This window comes from Panthera leo, chromosome B3 (genome assembly GCF_018350215.1).
Source record: "Panthera leo isolate Ple1 chromosome B3, P.leo_Ple1_pat1.1, whole genome shotgun sequence".
NCBI lineage: Eukaryota > Metazoa > Chordata > Mammalia > Carnivora > Felidae > Panthera > Panthera leo.
The window spans coordinates 59627771-59652713 of NC_056684.1; the positions used below are offsets into that span (position 1 = coordinate 59627771).

At 37.8% G+C, this 24943-nt stretch overlaps 1 protein-coding gene across 7 annotated transcripts in view; it reads left to right on the plus strand.

The window, feature by feature from the left end:
* Positions 1 to 16080: 16080 nt before the first annotated feature.
* Positions 16081 to 24943, plus strand: part of TP53BP1 (tumor protein p53 binding protein 1) — a 70913-nt gene continuing 62050 nt past the window's right edge. For 3 of the 7 annotated variants that reach the window (XM_042942212.1, XM_042942214.1, XM_042942213.1), the window contains exons 1-4: positions 16087 to 16220; positions 16801 to 16985; positions 17191 to 17284; positions 17721 to 17805. In XM_042942212.1, the coding sequence (XP_042798146.1) occupies positions 16214 to 16220; positions 16801 to 16985; positions 17191 to 17284; positions 17721 to 17805 (371 nt within the window). In that variant the 5' untranslated portion in view covers positions 16087 to 16213. Of the gene's footprint in view, positions 16221 to 16800; positions 16986 to 17190; positions 17285 to 17720; positions 17806 to 24943 lie in introns of all 7 variants that reach the window. The other 4 variants (XR_006203611.1, XM_042942215.1, XR_006203609.1 and 1 more) reach the window with 2 other exon arrangements.

A 24943-nucleotide genomic window follows, 5' to 3' on the forward strand; every position in this document is an offset into this window, starting at 1 on the left:
GGGAGTTACACACCATTATTTCTATCTTATTCTATTTATTAGAAGCAAATCACTAAGTCTAGTGACTTCCCTCTTGCAAGGAGGGAAATTAGCTCTACTTTTGAAGGGAGTGTCAATGAATTAGTGGATTTATTTTAAACCACCACAGGGAGGGACTAGGGGAAAGCAAAGAGAGCCTTCAGATCAAGGTACAGGTCTGACATCTGTGGAAGGAGAGAAGAAAGGGATAAATCTTTGAATGGAAGAGCTTTGTCCTACAGCATAATTCCAAGAAGGTTTGGTGAGGCTGATGAAAAACCTTTAAGTCAGAGGGGTGGGCGAAATGGGTGAAGGGGGTCAATTGAATGGTGATCGAAGGTAACTAGGCTTATTGTGGTTATCACTTTGTGATGTATACAAATATCAAATTATTCTGTTATACACCTGAAACCAATATACATACCCATTTTACCTTAAAAATTGTGAGCAAATCTATTAAACGTACCCATTAACCTAAGACCTAATGAGTATTAAAATGGGCCTGAAGAATAGATCCTGGCAGGAAAAAAGTTTTCAATAAATTTTTTATCTTAAAAAAAAAAGTCTTCAGGGGCGCCTGGGTGGCTCAGTCGGTTGGGCGGCCGACTTCGGCTCAGGTCATGATCTCTCGGTCCGTGAGGTCGACCCCCGCGTCGGGCTCTGTGCTGACAGCTCAGAGCCTGGAGCCTGTTTCAGATTCTGTGTCTCCCTCTCTCTGACCCTCCCCTGTTCATGCTCTGTCTCTCTCTGTCTCATAAATAAATAAATGTTAAAAATTAAAAAAAAAAAAAAGTCTTCAAATCAAAGGCACCTGTTGGAGGCATTGTGTATATCACAGCATTAGGCCTGTTTTTGTAGCCCTGCTGTGTTCTCTCATTGGCTGGGATCAGTCTGTGTAAAGTGTGGCTTTGGTCCAAATGTGGTGATAGATCCAGAGCGGCAGCAGGTAGTGTCATCAGTCAGTTATGTTCCTTGAAACCAGATTTCAATGGTGCATTTTCATGGTCACCACCGGTAGTTACTGCATGGATAAGTTTACATGAAATTCCTGAATGCATAAAACTAATCTATAGTGATAGAAAGCAAGTAAGTGGTTGCTTGGGGTTGGAGAGGGTGTGAGAACTGATTGCAAGGGAACTTTGGAGTGGTGAAAATGTTCTCTATGTGATTGTGGTGGTGGCTACACACACACACACACACACACACACACACACACACTTGTTGAACTCATCAAATGCTACATTTAAAATAGGCACATTTTATTGTACATAAATTATATATAAAGTTTACTTTAAAAACACAATGAAATACTCCTTTACAATGAAAATACCAAATGTTAGCGAGATGTGCAGCACCTGAAACTCTCATATGTTTGTTAGTGGGCGTATAAAATTATGCAACTATTTTGGAAAACTGTTTGGCAGTTTCTTACAAAGTTAAGCAAATACCTATCCTATGACCCAGCTGTTCCACCCTTAGATATTTTATGCAAGAGAAATGAAAACATATGCTCACAAAATACCTATCTATGAATGTTTATAACTGCTTTATTTATACTGGTGTTAACATAACCCAAATATTCATCATTAGGAGAACTGATAAACAAAATGTGAAACATATACACAATAGAATACTACTGAGCAATAAAAAAAGAATGAACTACTGGTGCATGCAACATGGGTGAATCTCAAAAGTGTTACTGTTGACTAAAAGAAGCTGAATATAAAAGACTACATACTAAATGATACCACTTACATTAATATTGTTGAACAGGAAAAAAAAAATCTATGATGGTAGAAATTAGAATATGGTTGCCATGAAAAATTCTCTGGAGTGAAGAAAAAAATTTTTTTTTGCTGTTTATTTATTTTGAGAGAGAGAGAGAGAGAATGAGTGGGGGATGAGCAGAGAGTGAGAGGGAGAGAGAATCCCAAGCAGGTTCCTCAAGGAGGCTGATTCTGGTGCGGCTTGAATTCAGTAAACATTGAGATCAACCAAAAGTCGGATGCTTAACCAACTGAGCCACCAAGACACCCAAAGAAAATGTTTTATTTCTTGATTGGCATGTAAGTTTCAGAGATGTATACATTTGTCAAAACTCATGACATTATACAACTAAGAGCTGTGCATTTCATTGTATTTAAATGTTATCCTAACAAAAATATAAAAATAGTCACTAAAAATAAAAAAATGAAATAAATTAACCTCTCTGTATTAAATTGGTAGAATTACTTCAAATGACTCTAAAATACAATAATTTAACAGTACTTTTTTCAAAAAAATTTTTATTGTAAAATACACATAAAATTTATGATTATAGCCAATTTTAAGCATATGGTTCAGTAATATTAAATACATTTATAATATGGTGCAACCATCACCATCATCCATCTCTATACTTCTTTTTATCTTATAAAACAAAAACTCTATACCCATTAAACAATAACTCCCATTCCTCTTCCCCCCAGATTGTGGCAACCACCATTCTACTTTCTGCCTCTATGATTTTGACTACTCTAAGTAGCTCATATATGTGGAATCATACAATATTTGTCTTTTTATGGTTGACTTATTTCACTTAACATAATGTCTTCAAGATTTGTCCATGTTGTAGCATAGGTCTTAATTGTACATTTTTAAAGAGATGTACCCTAAGGAAAAAAGCAACTGCAAAGAAATGTAAAACAGTTTTTGCTAGTCATCTCATTAATAGTAATAGTGGTATTTTTTTCTTTTTTTAATTTTTTTAAATTTAATTTTGTAAAATTTACATCCAAATTAGTTAGCGTACAGTGCAACAATGGTTTCAGGAGTAGATTCCCTAATGCCCCTTACCCATTTAGCCATCCCCCCCTCCCACAACACCTCCAATAACCCTCTGTTTGATCTCCATATTTATGAGTCTCTTATGTTTTGTCCCTCTCCCTGTTTTTATATTATTTTTAAAAATTTTTTTTAACATTTTATTTATTTTTGAGAGAGGGAGAGACAGAGCATGAACAGGGGAGGGTCAGAGAGAGGGAGACACAGAATCTGAAACAGGCTCCAGGCTCTGAGCTGTCAGCACAGAGCCCGATGCGGAGCTTGAACTCACAGACCGTGAGATCATGACCTGAGCCGAAGTCGACCGCCCAACCGACTGAGCCACCCAGGTGCCCCTGTTTTTATATTATTTTTGTTTCCCTTCCCTTATGTTCATCTGTTTTGTCTATTAAAGTCCTCATATGAGTGAAGTCATATGATTTTTGTCTTTCTCTGACTGACTAATTTCACTTAGCATAATACCCTACAGTTCCATCCACGTAGTTGCAAATAGCAAGATTTCATTCTTTTTGATTGCCGAGTAATACTCCATTGTATTATATACAATAGTGGTATTTTTTGTGTGTGAAATGATTGTATATATACATAGAAAATAGAATAAAGCAAATTATGTTAATGTTATCAACAACAAAGATGTTGATCATAAGAGAGATACAAATATAAAATCAAGAAACTTGGGTAAAATCTCTGAAATCCTAAACTTAATTGGAAAAAGCAAAAACAATGACCAATTCAATGTTAGCAATAAGCTTTCCAGCCATCCACATTACAGTCTCTAAGTGCTATTTACTACTAAAATGAACCAAGGCTTCTTAGGGAAACAGCTGATTCCAGATCTGGGGCAGGAAATGAACAGGATGAACCTGGAACATCTTATTATAACAGAAAGGAAGGAAGCTATCAAAGACCCCTGCAATCATGTCAAAAGGACTCTGGAGCTAATCTGAAGGAAGTGATGTCCAACAGTCCTAAGATCTAACAATATGCATTTCAAAGTGAACAATAATTGCAGTTGATTGAATACACCAGGTGTTAAAAATCCATGAGTTCATAGTGATACTAAAAACAAAAATTTCCTTGGTCATTTTGGGAGTATGCTAAAGAGCCTCATCATTTGGAGAAATATTCTCTATTATATGGAGAACCTTAAATCATTGTTTTGAAAACTAGCAAGTCAAAAAGAAAGAATCAAGGATTAATTCTGCCTTTCCTTAGGTAATCAAATATTTGATGAAGAAAAAGTTCTTATTTATGAAAGAATTCCAGCTGATAAATGAATACAGTATGTTAAAATTAGAATATCACTATTTTGGGGTTCCTGGGTGGTTCGGTTGGTTAAGCATCTGACCTTGGCTCAGGTCATGATCTCATGGTCCGTGAGTTCAAGCCCCACGTTGGGCTCTGTGCTGACAGCTCAGAGCCTGGATGGAGCCTGTTTCAGATTCTGTGTCTCCCTCTCTCTGCCCCTCCCCTATTCGTGCTCTGTCTCTGTCTCAAAAATAAATAAACATTAAAAAAAATTATAGAATATCACTATTTTGCAGCTCTTAGTGAAATAATGCAGCTAGGTAATGATTACCAATGACTACTAAACTATCAAGTAAAAAGATAGTAACATTTGGACCTATTTATCAATTGTAACAAAACAAAAATACATTCAACCAGATGTTATATGTCTCCTGATAAGATGCAATAGGAAGTAAATGATACCACTTATGAAGTATTCTTGCCAAAAAGAAAAAATGAAGCATAAGTCATAAGAAATACATCTAATTGCCCATTTATAGAAAATAAGAAGGGACAAATATGTCAGATGATACCACAGGGATGCAATAAAAAAAAATCCACACAGTTCTGGAAATTTTATAGAACAAATGACCTAGTTTCATTAACAAATTTATAAATTGCAGGAAATAAAAATGAAACAGAACTTACAGATTAAAAGATAGCTAAGAAAAGAATCATCCAAAGGCAGTGTGTAAACCTTGTTTCGGAATTGTAAAAAAAAAAAAAAAAAAAAAAAAAAAAGAGATGGGGGACAATTGAGAAATTTGAACACTACATATTTGATTGCATTAAGAAATTGCTGTCAATTTTCTTTGTATGTGTTGATTTTTTTTATTTTTTAAACTTTTAAAAAATGTTTTATTTGTTTCTTTTTTTTTTGAGAGAGAGAGCATGGGGGAGGGGCAGAGAGAGAGGGAGACAAAGGATTGGAAGCAGGCTCTGCACTGTAAGTGCAGAGCCCCATGTGGGGCTTGAGCCCACAAACTGAACCATGAAATCATGACCTGAGCTGAAGGCAGACACTTAACTGACTAAGCCACCCAGACGCCCCTGTATGTGTTGATGTTTTCAAAAGATTCTCTGTATTTTAGACACAAATACAAGTATTTATGGGTGAAATTATATGATGTCTGGGATTTGCTTAGAAATAATCAGTTGGGAAAGGAGTGGGAATATCAATGGAACAAGTTTGAATGTTTGTTGATAATTGTTGAAGTTGACTGATAAGTACATGGGTTATTTTTTTTCCTTTTCCACTAAAATAAGAAAAGAGTGTCTCCAAGCTTTTTGTTATAATCAACAGGAAGGATGAAGTTTTCATCACCTGAGATGGGGACGGCTGCAAGTGGAGCAGGTTTTGCAGAAGAGATGAGTTAAATTTTAAGCACATTGAATTTGAGGTGTCAGTTGAACATCCAAACAGAGATACTGAATAGGCAGTTAGATACACAAGTTTTGGATTTGGAACAGAGGTCTGGGCTGGAGATATAAAGTTGGGAGTCATTAACATATAGATGACATTTATAGCAATGAGGCCGGATGAGATTAAAAAAAAAAAAAAAAAGAGCAAGAGTAAACATAGTAAGTGGTCATTAATATTCATTATATTTATTATTTAAAAAAAATTTAGGGGCGCCTGAGTGGCTCAGTTGGTTAAGCATCCGACTTCAGCTCAGGTCATGATCTCACGGTTTGCAAGTTTGAGCCCCACCTCGGGCTCTGTGCTGATAACTCAGAGCCTGGAGCCTGCTTCAGATTCTGTGTCTCCCTCTCTCTCTGTGCTTCCCCCACTCGTGCTCTGTCTCTCTCAAAAATAAATAAACATTTAAAAAATGTTTTTTTTAATTTCATTTTAGGGAGAGAGAGAGAGAAAGCATGCACGTGAGTGGGGTAGGGGGCAGAGGGAGAGAGAGAGAGAGAGAGAACCTTAAGCAGGCTCCATGTTCAGTGCAGAGCCCAACATGGGGCTTGCTTCCAGATCCTGGGATCATGACCTGAGCCAAAATCAAGAGTTGACGCTCAACTCGTTGAGCTACCCAGGTAGCCAAGTAAATATTTATTATAAACATGATTAAAATTATTTCTTTTGACTTCTTTCTCCTCTGAACTCCTACAGCACTTTTATCTTGTATTATAGTTATTTGTATACATGCCTTATCCTCTTTATAAATTATAAGTTCCCTGAGTGTGGGAACTATATCTTAATCATCTTTATACATTGCTTTCCTTCCACTACTACCATGGAGCCAGAATGGTGTCTTTCACATAAGTGAATTGAAATTAATAAATGAACTAGTATTTCTGAGAAATTTCTGGTCAGGGCTATGGATATTCTGGCTTCAGGTTCATGAGACTCCCTATGTTGATGGTCTTATGTTTGAGCAGGGCCAAAGTGTGTTACTGTAGTTCTTGCTAACTAGTTAGTGCACTGACTCTGTATTGCCTAGTTCAGCCTTTATTTTTTATTTTTTTATTTTTTTGCAATAACAATGATAAGAGCCAGTGTTTATTGGTCACTTGCTGTATACATCAGGCCCTGGTCTAAGAGCTTTGATCTGTTTTGTTCTTCACAACCCTGTGTACAATGTCCTTCTCTGCATTTCATAAAATCTGAGGCTCAGAGAGATGATGTCCAAAGAAAGAAAAGAGCTGAAAATTATAATCGAGAGGTCCCTTGATACTTGTGGAAGGTGCCTACTAAAAGACGTTTTCAAATCCCCATATTTGAGAATGCAACCAACAGCTTGTAAAGTCCCCAGCAATGTGCAATTGTGAAACAAAACTGAAACATTAGTGATCATGGAATAAGTCTGACACAGAAGGATCACCTCTTCATGAAACCTTTTCTCTTCACCTTCATGCCTGTCAGCACCTCTGGCAGGTGAGACTGTTTTCCAGAAAGAAACAAAGTTTTGTTCACTCTACCAGGTGCCTGGGTGTGTGGACAGAGCAGAGGACCCCAGAGCTTCTCCCTGGTGACTCCCTGTGCCCCCACTCCTGGAGCCTGGGGGAGTCGGTTCTAGAATTCCTCAGAAGAGCCATTCTCCACGTGTAACGAAGGAGCTTCTTAGCTCAGGAGCTAAGTCTGGAGCAAAGAGCATCAAACCAGCCATGAGTGGCCTGAGGAGTGACTAGCCTATTTCTTGAATAGGTGGTCTTCACACAGAATAATAGATCAGCCTTTCGGATCCAACCCTATCTAAGATAGCACAGAGGAATAAACCCATGATTATATGGTCAATTAATGTTTGATAAAAGAGGCAAGAATATGCAATGGGAAAAATTCTCCTCAACAAATGGTGTAGAGAAAACTGGAAGGCTACATGAAAAAAAAAAAATTGCCATTTTCTGACACCATACACAAAAATAAACTCAAAATAGATTAAGGACCTAAATGTGAGACCTGAAGCCATGAAAATTCTAGAAGAGAACACAGGCAGTAATGTCTCTGACATTGACTGTAGCAATAGTTTTCTGGATATATCTTCTGAGGCAAGGGAAACAAAAGCAAAAATAAACTATTGGGACTATATTAAAATAAAAAGCTTTTTCACAACAAAGAAACCATCAACAAAACAAAAAGACAACGTACTGAATAGGAGAAGATATTTGCAAATGACCTATCCAATAAAAGGTTAATATCCAGATTATATAAATGATACAGTTCAACACCAAAAAACCCCAAATAATCCAATTTAAAAATGGGCAGAAGACATGAACAGATATTTCTATAAAGAAGGCATACAGTTGGCCAACAGACACATGCAAATGCTCAACATCACTCATCATCAGGAAAATGCAAATCAAAACCACAATGAGATATCACCTTATACCTGTCAAGATAGCTAAAATATGGGGCGTCTGGGTGGCTCAGTTGGTTAAGTATCAGACTTCAGCTCAGGTCATGATCTCACCGCTCGTGGGTTTGAGCACCACATCGGGCCCTGTGATGACAGCTCAGAGCCTGGAGCTTGCTTCAGATTCTGTGTCTCCCTCTCTCTCTGCCCCTCTCCTGCTCACACTCTGTCTCTTTCTCTCAAAAATAAATCAACGTTAAAAAACAAAGGATGGCTAAAATAAAAAAACACAAGAAACGACAAGTGTTGATGAGGAAGTAGACAAAAAGGAACCCTCATGCAGTGTTGGTGGGAATGCAAACTGGTGCAGCCACTGTAGAAAACAATATGGAGTTTTCTTAAAAAAACTAAAAATAGAATTACCATATGATCCAGTAATTCCACTACTAGGAATTTACCTAAAGAATATGAAACACTAATTTGAAAAGATATATGCACACCTATGTTTATTGCAACATTATTTGCAATAGCCAAATTATGGGAGCACCCAAGTATCCATCAATAGATGAATGGATAAAGAAGAAGTGGTATGGGGCGCCTGGGTGGCTCAGTGGGTTAAGCGTCCAACTTCGGCTCAGGTAATGATCTCACAGGTGGTGAGTTCAAGCCCCATGTTGGGCTCTGTGCTGACAGCTCAGAGCCTGGAGCCTGCTTTGGATTCTGTGTCTCTCCCTCTCTCTACTTTCCCCTGCTTGCACTCTGTCTCTCTCTCTCTATCTCAAAAATAAATAAACATTAAAAAAATTAAAAAAAAAAAGACATGGCATATATACCCAATGGAATATTACTCAGCCATAAAAACAAATGAAATCTTGCCATTTGCAACAACATAGATCGAGCTAGAGACTTTAATGCTAAGCGAAATAAGTCAGAGAAGAACAAATACCATATGAATTTCACTCATGTGGAATTTAAGAGTCAAAAGAACAAACTAAAAAAGAGAGAAACCTCAAAAACAGATTCTTAACTATAGAGAACAAACTGAGGTTTACCAGAAGAGAGGTAGATGGGGGTATGGGTGAAATAGGTGAAGGGGATTAAGAGTACACTTATCTTGATGAGCACTGAGTAATGCATAGAATTGTTGAATCACTGTATTGTACACCTGAAACTATTATAACACTGTATGTTAACCATACTAGAATTAAAATAATTTAAAAAAATACAGAGGAGAGATGACTAAAGTGACCTAGAGTGGAATGAAGGAGAATATGACATAGTAATATGGGGAGTACAATATAAAATTGGCGCTGTGTACATGATTTTATGTATACACACACTTACCTCAGAGGATGAGTAAACATTTCATGGTTCAGCCACATGCATGAGTAGGAACCAGCATGGTGTCCTTTCCCACTGAAGTGTTTTATTTTCTTCTTATATTTCTCAGGCCCAGAACATTCTCCCCATTGGGACCTAAGAGTTCAGGAATAACTGTTTTTGTTTTTTTAATGTTTATTTATTTATTTTGAGGAAGAGAATGTAGCATGTGCATGCGAGGTGGGGAGGGGTAGAGAAAGAGGGAGAGAATCCCAAACAGGCTCCACACTCAGCACAGAGCCCTATGCGGGGGCTCAATTCCACAACCATGGGATTAGGACCTGAGCCAAAATCAAGAGTCGGATGCTCAACCGATTAAGCCAGGCACCCCTGTTTTTGTGTTAATCTACAAGATGACTTTTCTCATCTTCTACCATCCTGGTTCTGATTTCTGGCCTTTCTGTTTCCAAAGGCTCTAAGAATATTCCTTTTCTTACTTTCATCCCATTCCTATGTTAGGTGCAGTAAACTTTTCTTGTAGTTTTGCTTAATGTCACCCCTGCTCAGCTCCAATCTCAGATAATTTGGTACCACTGTGTCTTTATCCTATCTTTCTTTCTTTCTTTCTTTCTTTCTTTCTTTCTTTCTTTCTTTCTTTCTCTTTGAACTACAAGATCAGGAAGATAACATTGATTCAATACTATTATATAATCTACATACCTTATTCGGATATCATCAGTGCTAATATTAGAGTTCTTTGTAGCAGAAGGAAAACCGAGTTCTTGTCTGGGGTTCAGTCCCAGATTACATGTTGCATTTGATGGTCTTGGGTCTTATCTCCTAGATCTGCTCAAATCTGAATCAGTTCCTCAGTCTTTCTTTGTCATTGTTGATCTTGGCATGTTTTTCTCTTCTCTCTCTCTCTTTGTTTCCTATGTCTCCCTCTGAAGAATATTGGCTAGTTTTTTGTACAGCATCCATCAATTTAGGTTTATGTGATGTCTCCTCATGGTCAGATTCAGGTAATAAATTTTTGGCAGGAATACAATTAAAGTGATGTTATTTCCTTCTCGGTGCATCATATCAAGTGACACATGATGGTATTTTGTCCCATTACTAGTGATGTTAACTGGAATCATTTGGTTACGTTGGTGAACATGAGTTTTTTTTTTCACTGCAAATGTACTACTTTCTGTTTGTAATAATTTAATACATTTTAGGGAGATACTTTGAGACTTTGTAAGTACCCTCTTTTCCACCACATTACTAGTTTTGGCATCAGTGATATTTATTTATTTTAAATCACCTTTTTTTAAAAAAGTTTATTTATTTTGGGAGAGTGAGAGAGAGAGAGGAGAGAGTGAATCCCAAGCGGGGCTTAGTCTCAGGAACTATGAGATCATGACCCGAGCCAAAACCAAGAGTTGGACGCTTAACCAACTGAGGCACTCAGGCGCCCCTATTTTAAATCATCTTTATTATGAAATGTAACCCACATAAAAATGTATAAAATATAAATGTGCAAAGGTATGAATTATACATAATATACCTGTTAATGCTCCTGGTAATAAAATTAGAACATTTCCAATCACCACCCTTGCCTCTTAAAGAATTAAAACCCCTTAAAAAAAAAAAAAAAGAATTAAAACCTCTTTAGCTCCTCTAAAATTAACCACTAGTTCTGACTTTTATTGTTAATCATATAGTTTCTTTATTATTATTATTATTATTATTATTATTATTATTTATGACTTAGGTGTGTATCTTTAAATACCGAAATTTAGTGTTGTCTCATTCAAAAACTTTTTAAATTGTAGTACAATACATATAACATAAACTTTACCAATTTAAACATGTTTAAGTGTACAGTGCAGTAGCATTAAGTACATTCACATTCTGCAACCATCACTACCATCCATCTCCAGAACTTTTCATCTTCCCAAACCACAACTCTGTACCCCTTAAACAATAACTTCCCTTTTCTTCCCTCCCCCCATTCCCCTTTATGTCTCTATGAATTTGCCTATTCTATGTACATAATATAAATGGAATCATACAATATTTGTCCATTTGTGTCTGGCTTATTTTACTTAGCATAATGTTTTCAAGTTCCATCCATGTTGTAGCATGTTGATACCACTCTTAATTCTTAATTCTCATCCTGTAGTACTGGATTCCAGGAAGTTATGGATTGGAAAGAAAGCTGAGAGGGAGGAAAGCCAGGAACTCTGGAGTCACAGAATGAGAATTCTAAGGAGGAGGGAATCAGGAACACCATCATATACTATAAAAGTCAAAGCTAATGAGGTGATTTGACAGGAAATTTTCAGAATTGGTTATTAACAAAGATTTTTAGAGTAACTGCTTTGTGCCTGGAATTGTGCTAGGCACCAGGTTTATGGAGATTGGAGCCAGATTGCAAAGGATTATAGAGTTACTGGTGTGTGTGGAGAAAATGGAATTTGGAGGGGAAGGAAACAGAAAGTCCAAGAGCTTGATAGGAGAGTAAAATGGAGGAAAGATGCTACCAGGATATGGAGATTTGAGTACTGCTAGAAAAAGAGGAATAAACCAAAGGGAGGATGGTAGTCTCCATCAGTATTCATATGGGCAAAGATTCCGTCCAACACCCACCTCCTCCGTACCATAACGTTTCCTTTCTATTTCCAGGTAAGTGGCAAGTGGCTCCTGGTGGAGTTGAAACCCAGCCTTTTGTTTTGTTTTGTTTTGTTTTCTGAGTTCAACTGTTTAGGTTAGACGTTTGAAAGGTGGGAGGGAGAAAACTGCAGCTAATACTACCGTCACAATTATGCTTGGTATTGTGTGTTTGAGGAAGACTCAAGCTGATAAGGCCTATTGCTGATTGGCTGGCTAGAAAATGCCGCTAGATGTAAGGGGCAGTGTGCTCTGCTAATGTGCTTCCAGGGTTTCATGGATACTTGGGTGTGGCAAAATTGGGGCTCTGGAGAGATTAGAAAAGTGGGTTACAATGAACGAGGATGAAAAACAAAATATGATTTATACAGGGGCACCTGGCTGGCTCTGTTGGTAGAGCATGTGACTCTTGATCTTGAGGTTATGAGTTTGAGCCCCATGTTGGGTAGAGAGATTACTTAACAGTAAAATATTTTTTAAAAATGTGATATATGCATACAGTGGACTATTATTCAGCCTTAAAAAGGAAGGAAATTCTGACACATGCTTTTAAGATTACAACATGGATGAATCTCAAGGACGTTATGCTAAATGAACTAAGCCAGACACAAAAGGACAAATATTGTATGGTTCCATTTATATGAGGTACCTACAGTTGTTAAATTCATAGGGACAGAAAGTAGCATGATGGTTGCCTGGGGCTGGAGGGAAGGAGGAATGGGGAGTAAGTGCTTAATGGGTACAGAGTTTTAGTTTGGGAAGATGAAAAAATTCTGGAGATGGATGGTGGTAATGGTTGCATAACCATGAATGCTCTTATTTCCATTGCACTGTGCACTTAAAAATGGTTAAACCAATAAATGTTATGTTATATATATTTTAACATTACAATAAAAAAACTGAGTAGGAGTAATGTGGCAAAATGTTAACAATGTGTGAATCTAGGTGAAAGGGTTTATGAAAGAGATCATTATACTATTTTTTAATTATATTATTTTTGCAACTTTTCTGTTGCTCTGAAATTTTTTTCAAAATAAAAAGTTTACTTAAAATTAACAGGAGGAAGTTCTGTAGAGATAAGATACAGACCAGTGGGATTGCTTCCACTACAGGCGTTGCAGGTACCAGGTCTATCAGCCTATTGTTAGGAAGATAATATAGTATCATAGGCAATTTTTGAGTACCTTAAGCAATTTGCTTTCACATTTTAATTATATCATCACCTCTTTGTTGACTTAACTTCTACATAAGGATGTGGAGTTGACAACTTTTCAATTTCTCTTCTGTTTTCTTCATATTATTTTAATTTATTCTTATGAATTCCTAGAACACTAGGGATTGTGTTTAAATTCTGACCCTCTCCCTTGCTAGCTCTAACACATTACACAAATTGTCTCATCTCTAAACCTTAGTGCCCTCATCTGTAACCCTCAGAGAGTTATGAGGCTTTTAGGTGAGGTAATGAATGTAAAACAGACCACAATGCCTGCCATATAGTGAAAATATGATACATGTTATTAATTATATCATTGGTATATGACTGGACATGATTGTATAGGTCCAGGTACAACAGAAGGCATCTTAGGGGTTGAAATCAATTATATATAAATATAAGTCAGAATGTAATACTTGAGTATTGCTGCTTAAAAGGGATATGTAATAATTTTTCATTAAATTCAGTACTTGTCGTATCATCAGTAAGGTTCTCTGCCACTGAACTCCCAAACTGAGTTTCCAGATGAAAATAATGAAGCAAATTTAAAGGTTGGTAAATAGTGTCTGTGTGGTAGATTTAAGCCACCTGGGGTTCTTTTGCTTAGAGAAGTCTGTGAGAAGACCTCAGAAAAAGACTAACAAATTAGATTTATAACACTTCTATTTATTGTTTCATTGGTTGAAATATATTATGGAATTATTGGACCAGGTGAAATGATTCCAGCCGTACAAAAATTTATCCAGGTTTTAAAATGAATTGTCAATTAAAGACAATATGAGAGGAAATGGCTTTAAGCTCTAGAACAAAGGATTTAGGTTAGATGATTGGAATAAAAATTTCTGACAATGAGGTTTATTAAATTTTAAAGTGAGTTAACATAAAGTCTGATGGGATTTTCTTGTCTTTAGAGGTAGATCAGATTTCTCTCTACTGAGGTGGCTTAGCTAAAGATGTACATGCAGGTGGGTAGCGGTGCTGATGTCCTTTGCAGCTTAGGAGTCAACAAAGGCCTTTTGCTCATCTAACCACAATCAGTCAGTCTCAGTGGGTAACCATCCTGCCTGCATTTTCTAATCTTTCTGGGTAATGTAATGATTAATTTAGTTGTTATACTGCCTAACAAGGAATTCACCGTTTTTCTTCACAGTTTTATTTGGTAATGGGAATGGCTCAGTCTTATTTACTTATCTATTTAGTTTTAGTCATGTTTACTGAGGTTCAATTTACCCTTTTTAGTGTAGAGTTTTGTGAGTTTTAACAAACACATGCAATTTGCTTTTCAAATAATCAAGAAGGCCTATTTATTTATGTCTTACTTGGGGAGGGGAAATGCAATAGCAGGACAGAAAAGAGCAAAAGTATAGTGACTTTTGGGGTATTTTTATGGGAATTGATATCAAGATTTGCCCACAATAGGAACTGGTTGTTTGAGCCCTCACAAATGGAGCAGATGAATTTACTTTGTCTACCTAGTGTTTTTAATATCGACCTGCCCTGGTCCTTTCAGGATTAAATTTATTTGGTCACTGGTCTTCTGCAGCATTAGGAGTGGAGGAAAGGAGGAATCAATTATAAATGATTTCAAGATTAAGAAGTGGGATGTGTCTCTGTGTGTTCTATTCTATTTTTGTTCCACTATTAAAGCATTCCAGGGACCCTAATTATATTCTAGTTACAGCAACAACAGATTCTAGGTTTTTCAGGACAGTTTCATTTCAAAGGTTCTGTCCTTTTGTTTCCATAAGTAGCATATATTCACATGATATGCTTTGATTTTTGTTTTAAAAAATGTGATCAATGTAATTTATAAAAGCAGGGAGAAGACTGGTTTATAGGAAGCTCCACTTTCTCTTAGTTTATATAAGGTACTAAATTGGGCATTTAGAATATTGGAAAATCATGATTGGGCTATACCTAAGTCATTCTGAACCTGGGGTAGAGACAGAAAACTACCTCCTACTGAATGCCAGCTATGTATGTGCTTGGCGTTGGGCTAGGTACTTTCCCCACTGACAGCTGCTCTAGCTAGAATTCCATTCTAGATCCAACCACCACTTAAATAAAACAAAGCATATATTCCTTATGGTGTCTACTTCATTAAAACAAGTCCCAGCTGCCACACCTTCTATAAGACCCTGGCACCATAATTAGGATAATAGACTCTCAAGGCTTGGGAGGGATTTTTGAGGTCATGTAGTTAAAGGGGCGGCAGCTGTTCTCTTCTCCACGGAGTCTGAGAATCACCCTGCTTAATTCAATGGGAAGTGCAAAAAAATGTCTGGGGCTATAGTCTCCTTAGGTTTCAATCTCATAAAAGAGAGGGCAATGATAAGCGAATGTGAAGCTTGACCTACGTTCCAGACTGCAGAGGGCAATGGGAAAAAATATGCTTTATTGGGGACCTCAGACAATGTAAAGGAAAAAAAAAAAAAAAACAAAACCCAAACCAAACCTAAACTGTCAGAGGCATAATGTGAGGCCCTCGAATTCAGTTAGAGGCCCACAAAAGGGATTCTAAGTGACACAGGTAAGACCCCAAGCATCCTGTCTGTCTTCAGTTTCACCAGCTCTGAAGTACTAGCCATCCTGGATCCTTGTCTTTGCCCTTTTATTAGAAATTGGGGAACCCTCTGCTTTTCTACGGAAGAAGGTAAGAGAAGGGGCCTCAAAGTGCATGAACGATAGAAAAGAAGTCTCTTCTCTTATATCTGAGTAGTGGTACACACAATTGTCCTGGAGGCAGGGGAATATATTTCACGCCCTCTCAAGGTCCCTTCGGTTCAAGGATACTGTCATTCTCTGGCTGTACTAGGGGGAGGGCCTGCAACGTCCATGCTGCCATGGAAACACGCCGCGGTGTTCCTTTTTCTTACGTGGGGCGGGGGACTCTGCCTCAACCTCGAATCATCCACAGGACTTCTTGAGTGGCGGGCAGCAGCAGCGAATGGGCGAGCCGGTACTGCGTGACGCGACGGGAAAAGGGGGAGTTCGCGGCCGGTGGCGGCGGTGGCTACAGCGGCGACCTGGGGATCGAGCTGGAGGGAGCTGGGGAGTGTGCAGAGACCTCTAGCTCGAGCGCGAGTGATCTCCCGCCGGGATGCCTGGTACCGTTTGCAGGCAACAAATGGGGGCGCAGTGAGCTCTGAAGGCTTGGGTTTCGGGTCTGAAGGGATGGCTGACCGGAGGGGGCGGGGTGGCAAGCATGGCGGCGGTGACGGGGAAAGGGTTGGAGGGCCCTGAGGAGGGGGTGGGGAAGCAGTAGCTAAGAAGGCTGGGTGGTCGTGAGTAAACGTGAAGGGCTGTGAGTGTTCTGGCGAACAGAAATTACAAAGCAGCCTTTTGGGGGGCGGTAGAGGCGCCAGAAAGACGCAGGGAGAGTTGTGGGGGATGGAAAAAGAGGCGGGGAGAGAAGAGGTTAGGAAGGAGGGGAAAGGGTGTCTACGGGAAGGTGATGGAAAAGAAGAGGAAGAGAAGGATTGGCAGACTGATAGTAAATAACGAGGAAATAAGGCCTTGGAAGGTTTGATAGGAAAGTGTTTGCAGCGATTATAAATATAATCTAATTGGAGTCCTAGACTGGTCCCTTTTCCTAGTTCTTGCACCTCCGCCCCATTATTTAAGCTCAGACTGCGAGAGGAAAGCTAGTAGGTTACACAGAACTGATCTTTTGTTATTCCATACCAGGGGAGCAGATGGACCCTACTGGAAGTCAGTTGGATTCAGATTTCTCTCAGCAAGACACTCCTTGCCTGATAATTGAAGATTCTCAGCCTGAAAGCCAGGTTCTAGAAGATGATTCTGGTTCTCGCTTTAGTCTGCTATCTCGACACCTTCCTAATCTACAGACACACAAAGAGAACCCTGTGTTGGTGAGTGATAATCTTGTTTGGAAAGGATTGAGGAAAAATTATTTTTTTATCTAATCAAGAACAATTAGCACATCTAAGTACTTAGGAGATCTCTATCTTTTGGATAAAATTGGTTGGAAAAACGAAATCAACACATTCACAAAAGTATGCCTTATTTTGGATTATTTCATATGTAGTAGGGATATTATGTATGTATGTTTTTTAGGATGTTGTGTCCAATCCTGAACAAACAGCTGGAGAAGAACAAGGAGATAGTAATAGTGGGTTCAATGAGCATCTGAAAGAAAACAAAGCTGCAGGTGAGATGTTTAAAGCTAATAGTCCCTTTTGCAAGAGTGCGCTTGTTGTAACTGGGTGGATCTAAACATTATGTGTTTGTGGTGAATGCGTATAAGGCACTCAGAAAGTTTTTTTTTTTTTTTTAAGCTTATTTATTTATTTTGAGAGACAGAGAGACCCAGAGGGGAAGGGGCAGAGAGGGAGAAGGAGAGGGGGACAGAGGATCCAAAGCCGGCTCTGTGCTGACAGTAGAGAGCCTGATGCAGGGCTTGAACTCACAACCTGAGCTGAAGTTGGATGCTTAACCGACTGAGCCATCCAGGTGCCCCAGAAAGTTGATTTTTTAATGTAGATGATTAGATTGATATTGTCCACATTTCTGAATTTGTATTAAAGTTTGGTATTAAAGTTCGGTAGTAAATGCCTTTTGTACTAATGTCCACTCTTTTTTTTCAGACCCTATGGATTCTTCTCATTTGGACACAGGTGGTACCATCAGTCAGGTCATTGAACAGTTACCTCAGCCAAACAGGACAAGCAGGTATACTAGTGTTGGAAGGAATTTATTTAAATTTATTAATGGATCATTTCTTTTATCTGTACCTATTGCCTCATCCCAATGATAAAGGGATTAATCTTATTTTTGTGAATTAGATAGTGGGAGTTGAGGATCATATTCACTGGTACATTAGTACTGATAGCCAGAATCTCTTTTGTGAAGGTAATAACATTTTTTACACTTGTATTATTCAAATTGTGATTTGTATTGTACACGTAAAGTAAATAATCATTCTTCATTCTTAGCATAGATATGACTTAATGGAAAAAATAATCAAAAAATCTTTAGGCATATTATCAAAACTATTAGGCATGCTTTCCATCTACCAGCTAAATTACCAGTTTTAGACCCAGGATGTTTATTAATTCATACCCTAAACAGTATTCAATTTTTACTTTGTCTTATGCGTAGTTTTACATTGTCCATTTTTTGAGTTTATCCTCTGTTAGGATAGGATCCTCTGTCAGAATTGTATGTTTGATACATATTCCCATTTAATTTCATCCTTAGAGCAGCTGTACAGTGAAGACATAATCTTCTTTCCATTACATAGAGGGGGAAACTGATGGGTGAAGATGTTAGATAACTTGTTCTAGAATATATTGCTTATAAGTGGCAACTGAGCTCTGAGCCCTCCTGACTTCAGTGCCTTCTCTTTCTTTTTTACTATTCAGTGCTTAGTCTCCTGCCTGAAATTACTAAAATCAAAAGAGAACTTAGATAACTTCAGGAGCCTTGTGGTGGCTGAGTAGGAAAAGGGAGCTAGTCAAAGAGGAGAATGTCAGGTTGAGGTGGTGAAAGACTATGGTTTTATCTAAAAAATAAATGCCCTCCCACCCCCTTTTTTTTGCCTTCTATTTAATACTCTGTTTGCACATAAGTTTTTTCTCCCAAATTATTAGTTGGTGCTTTGGAACAATCTACAAATTGGTGGGCTTATTTTGACCTGCAGGTGGCTTGTCTTTGGCCCACACATGGTTGTAAAATATATTTGAAATAATTGATAGAATTTTAAATGGGGAAATTTTACATAAAACTTGGATTTTCAGCTTCTGGCATTACTAGTCCAGAGGCAATGCAACTTTTGTATTATTGGTAACATTTGCCTAGAGCTGTGAGTAGCAGCTAACCTCTGCATAGGTGAGCATGAGTGCTCTGGTCTGTCATAGTCCCTACAATTTACTATTGTATGTGGACACTGAAGTTAATTATTCATCTTTTATTGCAGTACTTTTGCTTTTGTTCTTAGCCACTTCACCCCTTTTTGTTACCTTGTTTTGCTTTCTGTAGGCATTTAAATTTATGATACTTTAAAGTGAACGTGTGCCAAAGTTATTTGTGTTTTTGTGGCCCAGCACCTTGGTTTGAACCAGTGGGGGCAGGAAGTATGTATACCCCTCATAAGTGAAGCAGTGCTGTTAGAGAAGTCCCATACTATCACTTTTCCCTTTTTGCATTGACGTGTTGCCCTTTCCCTAAAAAAACAAAACAAAACAAAAACCAAAAAACCTTGAACGTTTACTTTCAGTAAATGTGCAGGCACTGTGGTAAGGTGTTTTAAAGGGGCTTTGCCATCATGGAACTTATAATTCAACAGGGAGAAAGGTGTTAAATCATTACATAAACAGCTGTTCAGTTACAATTGTTATTTCAAAGAGGGAGGAAAGAAAGAAAATATGACCTAATCTGTGTGATAGGGGTAAGCCTCTTTGAGGAATGTGATCTAAACTATAAATATGAATTTGTTAGACATGTTTGAAGAGCTGGGGAGAAGAGTGGCTGGTGGGAGGAGGAGCTTTCCAGAGGGAACTGCAAGTGCAAAGGCCATGAATCTAGAAAGGATTTGGGGTTGATTCCAAGAGAATGAAAGTTCTTCAAAACACAGGTATATTGATCTCCGTTTGTATGTATTTATTCGTTAATGCAAGTATTTTTTAAAAAGCTGCTTGTGAACTTTTTGCATAAAATTCCAAAAAAATCTTCCTCTCTTACCTAGTGTTCGGTTGATCTAAGCTGATGGTCCTAAACATGGAGCATCCTAAAGTATACTAAAGAAATATAGATTGTTTTATTTCCCTGTTAAAAATAAAATCTTTAAAACAATAAAATAAAATGTTTAAGTATTCTTTACATCCAGCATGGGATTCTAACTCACAACCCCAAGATCAAGAGTTGCATGCTTCACTGACTGAGCCAGCCAGGTGCCCTTCTCTATTAAACATTTAAAAAAATTGAGATAATTATAGATTCACATGCAGTTGTAAGAAATAGTATGTAGAGAGAGATCCTTTATAAACTTTGCCCAAATGGTAACGTTTTGCAAAACTATAGTATATTAACCAGGATATCTGCATTGATAAAATCTACTGAATGATTTAAGTTTCCCCACTTTTACTTGTATTCATGTATGTGAATTTTTATAAAGTCTAGTTACATCTGTATCTGCCACTGTGGTCAACATACTGAATGGTTCCAGAATCACAAGGAACCCTAGTGCTGTCTTTTTATAACCATATTCACCTCTTTGTCTTACCTGAACTCCTGGCAATCGCTAATTAAGACTGTCCTTTGTAATATTTTGTCATTTCGAAATGTTATGTAAATGGGATCATACATTAACCTTTTGGGATTGGCTTCCCTCCCCGCTTCCCCCCCCACCCCCAGTCAGCATAACTCCTGGGAGATCTGTCCAAATTGTTGCATATATTAGTGGTTCATTACTTTTTATTGCCCAGTAGTTGTTCCATGGTATGGATATACCACAGTTTAACCGTTTACCTGTTGCAGGAGAGCTGGATTGATATGGGTTTTGGCTATTGCAAATAAAGTTGCTCTGACCTTTTGTGTGCTAGTTTTTAAGTGAACATAATCTTTCTATCTCTGGGATAAATGGTCATTGGGAAATTGCTGGGCTGTTTGGTAGTTGTATATTTAGTTTTTTAAGAAATTGCCAAACTCTTTCTGGAGTAACTATACCATTATATAGTTTCACTAGCAGTGTAAGAGATCCAGTCTCTCGCCATTTTTACCAGCATTTAGTGTTGTCACAATTTCTTATTATGACTGTTCTGATAAATGTGTAGTGATATCACATTATTTTAATTTGCATTTCCCTAGTGGCAAATGATGTTAAAAATCTTTTGATGTGCTTATTTGCCATCTGTACATCCTTTTCAAGGAAATGTTTGTTCATGTCTTCTGTCCATTTTCTAATTGGATTTTTAAAAACTGTGTTTTTAGAGTTCTTTATATATTCTAGTTATTAGTCCTTTGTAGGCTATCTGGTTTGCACATATTTTCTCTCACTCTAGTTTATCTTTTCATCCTCTTCAGAAGGTTTTTCACAGAGCAGTTTTTTAATTTTAGTGAGATCTGTCAAATATTTTTAACAGAGTAATATAAATACATAATTTATTTTAAAAATAACTTATAATTAAAAGCAGAGTCCTTTCCCACCCTTGGTGTCCTTTCACAGAGGCTACGCTGTGTGTTTTAACTTCTTGGAGAGGTTATCTTCCTGGTGCTCAATAATGTTGTAAAACTAATATTTTACAATATTGTAAAACTAATACTGCCATTTCTTATTTTATCAAATTAAGACAATTCAATTCCATAATGAAAGATGAGGATTTAACTCCATACACTCCCAATTATTGATAATTATTTTAGTTCTTATGTCAGCTACTTTTGTACTTCTAAATAATGTATTTAAACCTTTGTTTTCCTTTCCATTAGCTTTAGACAGTAGAGAAAAGTTTAACCATTAGGACTGGGTTTTTTTGCCTATAATCTGATTTATTTCAAGCCTGTTTGGATTCACCTGATCATTTTACAAATATTTATTGGATATTTCCTATATGCCAAGCATTGTTGAATTTTGGAGATGCAGAGGATCAGAAAAAAAAATCATAGACCTTAATATAGCTTACATTCTTGTATGGGATATAGCAATACATGATCAATAAGTAAATAGTATGTTAGAAACTGATAAGGGCTGAAGAGAAAAATATAGCAGAGAAGGGGATAGGAAACATCAAAGGAGTTGCAAGTTTAGATAGGGTGACTTAGGGAATGCTTGGCTGATAAGACATTTGATTAAAAGTTCTTGAGTGGGGTGCCTGGGTGTCTCAGTCAGTTAAGTGTCCGCCTTTGGCTCAGGTCATGATCTCAAGGTCTAGGAGTTCAAGCCCCGCATAGGGCTCTGTGCTCACAGCTCAGAGCCCGGAGCCTGCTTTGGATTCTGTGTCTCCTTCTCTCTTTACCCCTCCCCTGCTCGTGCTCTGTCTCTCAAAAATAAAAAAAAAAAAACATTAAGAAAATTCTTAAGTAAGTGATCTCTGCTGTTATCTGGGGTAAGTGCAATCATTGCATAGAGAACAGCCAAGTGCAAAGGCCTTGAGTTAGGAGTGTGCCTGGAATATTTGAGAAATGGCAAGGAGTTTAGCATGGCTGGAGTAGAGTGATGGAGAGAATTGGGAGAAGAGGTCAGAAAAGTAAGGGGCACCAGAATATGTAAGGCCTTCTGGGTTACTGTGAGGAAGTCAGCTGTTACTCTTGTTGAGATAGTAAGGCATTTAAGGGTTTTGAACAGGAATGACATGATCTGACTTAGATTTTAATAGGATCACTGTGGCTGCTGGATCAAGAGTAGACAGAAGAGGGTACAATTTTTATTTGTTGATTGTACCTTGATAAAGCTGGAGAAAAAATTTAAAATCCATTTAAATTAAAAAGGAGAATGGACTGAAGGAGGAGCAAGGGCAGAGGCAGGAAGACCAAGTAGGAGACTATTGAAATAATTTAGGCAAAATGACTGTGGCTACACCAGAGTAGAAGTAGATGAGGAGTGGTGAGATTCTGGGTTTTTTTTTTAATTTTTTTTTTTTTCAACGTTTTTTATTTATTTTTGGGACAGAGAGAGACAGAGCATGAACGGGGGAGGGTCAGAGAGAGGGAGACACAGAATCGGAAACAGGCTCCAGGCTCCGATCCATCAGCCCAGAGCCTGACGCGGGGCTCGAACTCACGGACCGCGAGATTGTGACCTGGCTGAAGTCAGACGCTTAACCGACTGCGCCACCCAGGCACCCCTGGGTTTTTTGAAAATAGGATTCAAAGGCTGATTGGATGGTGGAGTATGAGAGGAAGGAGGTAACAATGATTCTGCACTTTTGGTTTGAGTATTAGAAGAATGGGGTTGCTGCTAGATGAGATGGAAAAAGACTGCAAGAGGAGAAGGTCAGGTTTAGACATGTTGAAGTTGAGCTGCCTTTTCAATAAACAATTGGAGACACTTGATGATGTGCAAGTCTGGATGGAGCTCAGGGGGAATGACTTAAGCTGGAGATTTAAATTGCAAAGTCATAAGCATGTGGATGATATTCAAAGCCATGAGCCTGGGTAAGATCATTAAGGAGGTGAGTAAAGATGGAGAAGAGCTCCAAGGACTCACTGAACTTAGAGGTCAGGGAGGGACATGAAGGAAAACCACTAAAGGAGACTGAAGAAGAGCCAAAGTATATGGTTTGTGCTGTCTTTCATTGCTCTTCTACATTTTGTCATGTTTGCTCTTGGACTTTGTTTCCCAAGAAACTCAACTTGGGGCTATATTTCCTGAGGTTATGTAACTAGTCTTCCTGGTTACATAGGTAATGTTCTATTTTTTGTGTGTGAAAATCTTTACTAGTCCCTTTTCCTTGGATCATGGTCCCCTAACTTTGCAAATTTATGTGTTCACCTCTTTATGCTCATTATAGTTCTGCTTAGTAGTCTTTATATGAAATAATTAAATGTGTAGAAAGCTTCAAGGAAGCAAAAAATGTTATCTATAATTCTGCCACCCAGAGGCTAATTGCTGTAAACATTTTGACATATTTTCCTTCTTTTTTTGTGTGCACACTTGATAGCTGACATGTGTAGAGTAAAATTTTGTGTTTGCTGACTTTTTTGCTTAACAACATGGAGTTTTTCCCATGACAGTTAAGACTTTTTTTAAAAAATTTTTTTAACGTTTATTCTTTTTTGAGAGAGAGAGAGAGAGAGAGAGAGAGAGAGACAGAGACAGAGCATGAGTGGGGGAGGAGCAGAGACAGAGGGAGACACAGAATCTGAAGCAGGCTCCAGGCTCTGAGCTGTCAGCACAGAGCCTGATGTGGAGCTTGAACTCATGAACTGTGAGATCATGACCTGAGCCAAAGTTGGCTGCTTAACCGACTGAGCCACCTAGGCGCCCCGACAGTTGAAACTCTTAATAAGTTTACTGAAGTTTTTTTCTTTTAAAAGTTTAAAAAAATTTTTTTTAATGTTTATTTATGAGAGAGACACAGAGGGTGGGTGGGTGAGGGGCAGGGAAAGAGGGAGACACGGAATCCAAAGCAGGCTCTAGTCTCTGAGCTGTCAGCACAGAGCCCAAAGAGGGGCTCAAACTCATGAACCACGAGATCATGACCTGAGCTGAAGTTGGCCACTTAACTGACTAAGCCACCCAGGCGCCCCTAGGTATTTCTTAATTACAGTAAACATTGAGAAATAAGTTTGCATAAGGATTTTTCTACATTTCAAATTATTTCTTAAAATTGAAATTATTGAAATTATTAGGTGTATACATTGTTTTGGAGGTTTTTTTAGAAACATTTTTGCAAATGTTCCAAGTGTTCTCCAGAAATATTCTATTAGTTTATAGTAAACTCAATGGTTGAGTCTCGTAAACAGTATATGATAGTGCTTATCTCAGGTTTGGGTAGCACTGAATAGTAGTATAGTATTGACAATTTTTTTTTTTCCCAATTTGATGGGCAACAGTTGTTTTCTCTATTTTCCTACATGTTTAAGATACTTATATTCCTTTTTTATGAGTTGTCTGTCCACCTATGTCTTGGGGTTCTTCATGTGAATTCCTTCTATTTTAGGGAGACTGTTATTTTGTTCTATTTGTTGTAGTATTTTTTCCTGATTGTTGTCTTTTACTTTTATGTTTTTTGACCTGTAATCTTAACTTCTTCTAAATATACAGGCCTTTTACCAGAATTTTATTCAGACATTCTGGTTCTATGTATGTAGTCTAAGATTTTTATACTAACATATTTTTGTGTAGGGACCCTGGGTGGTTTAGTCGGCTAAG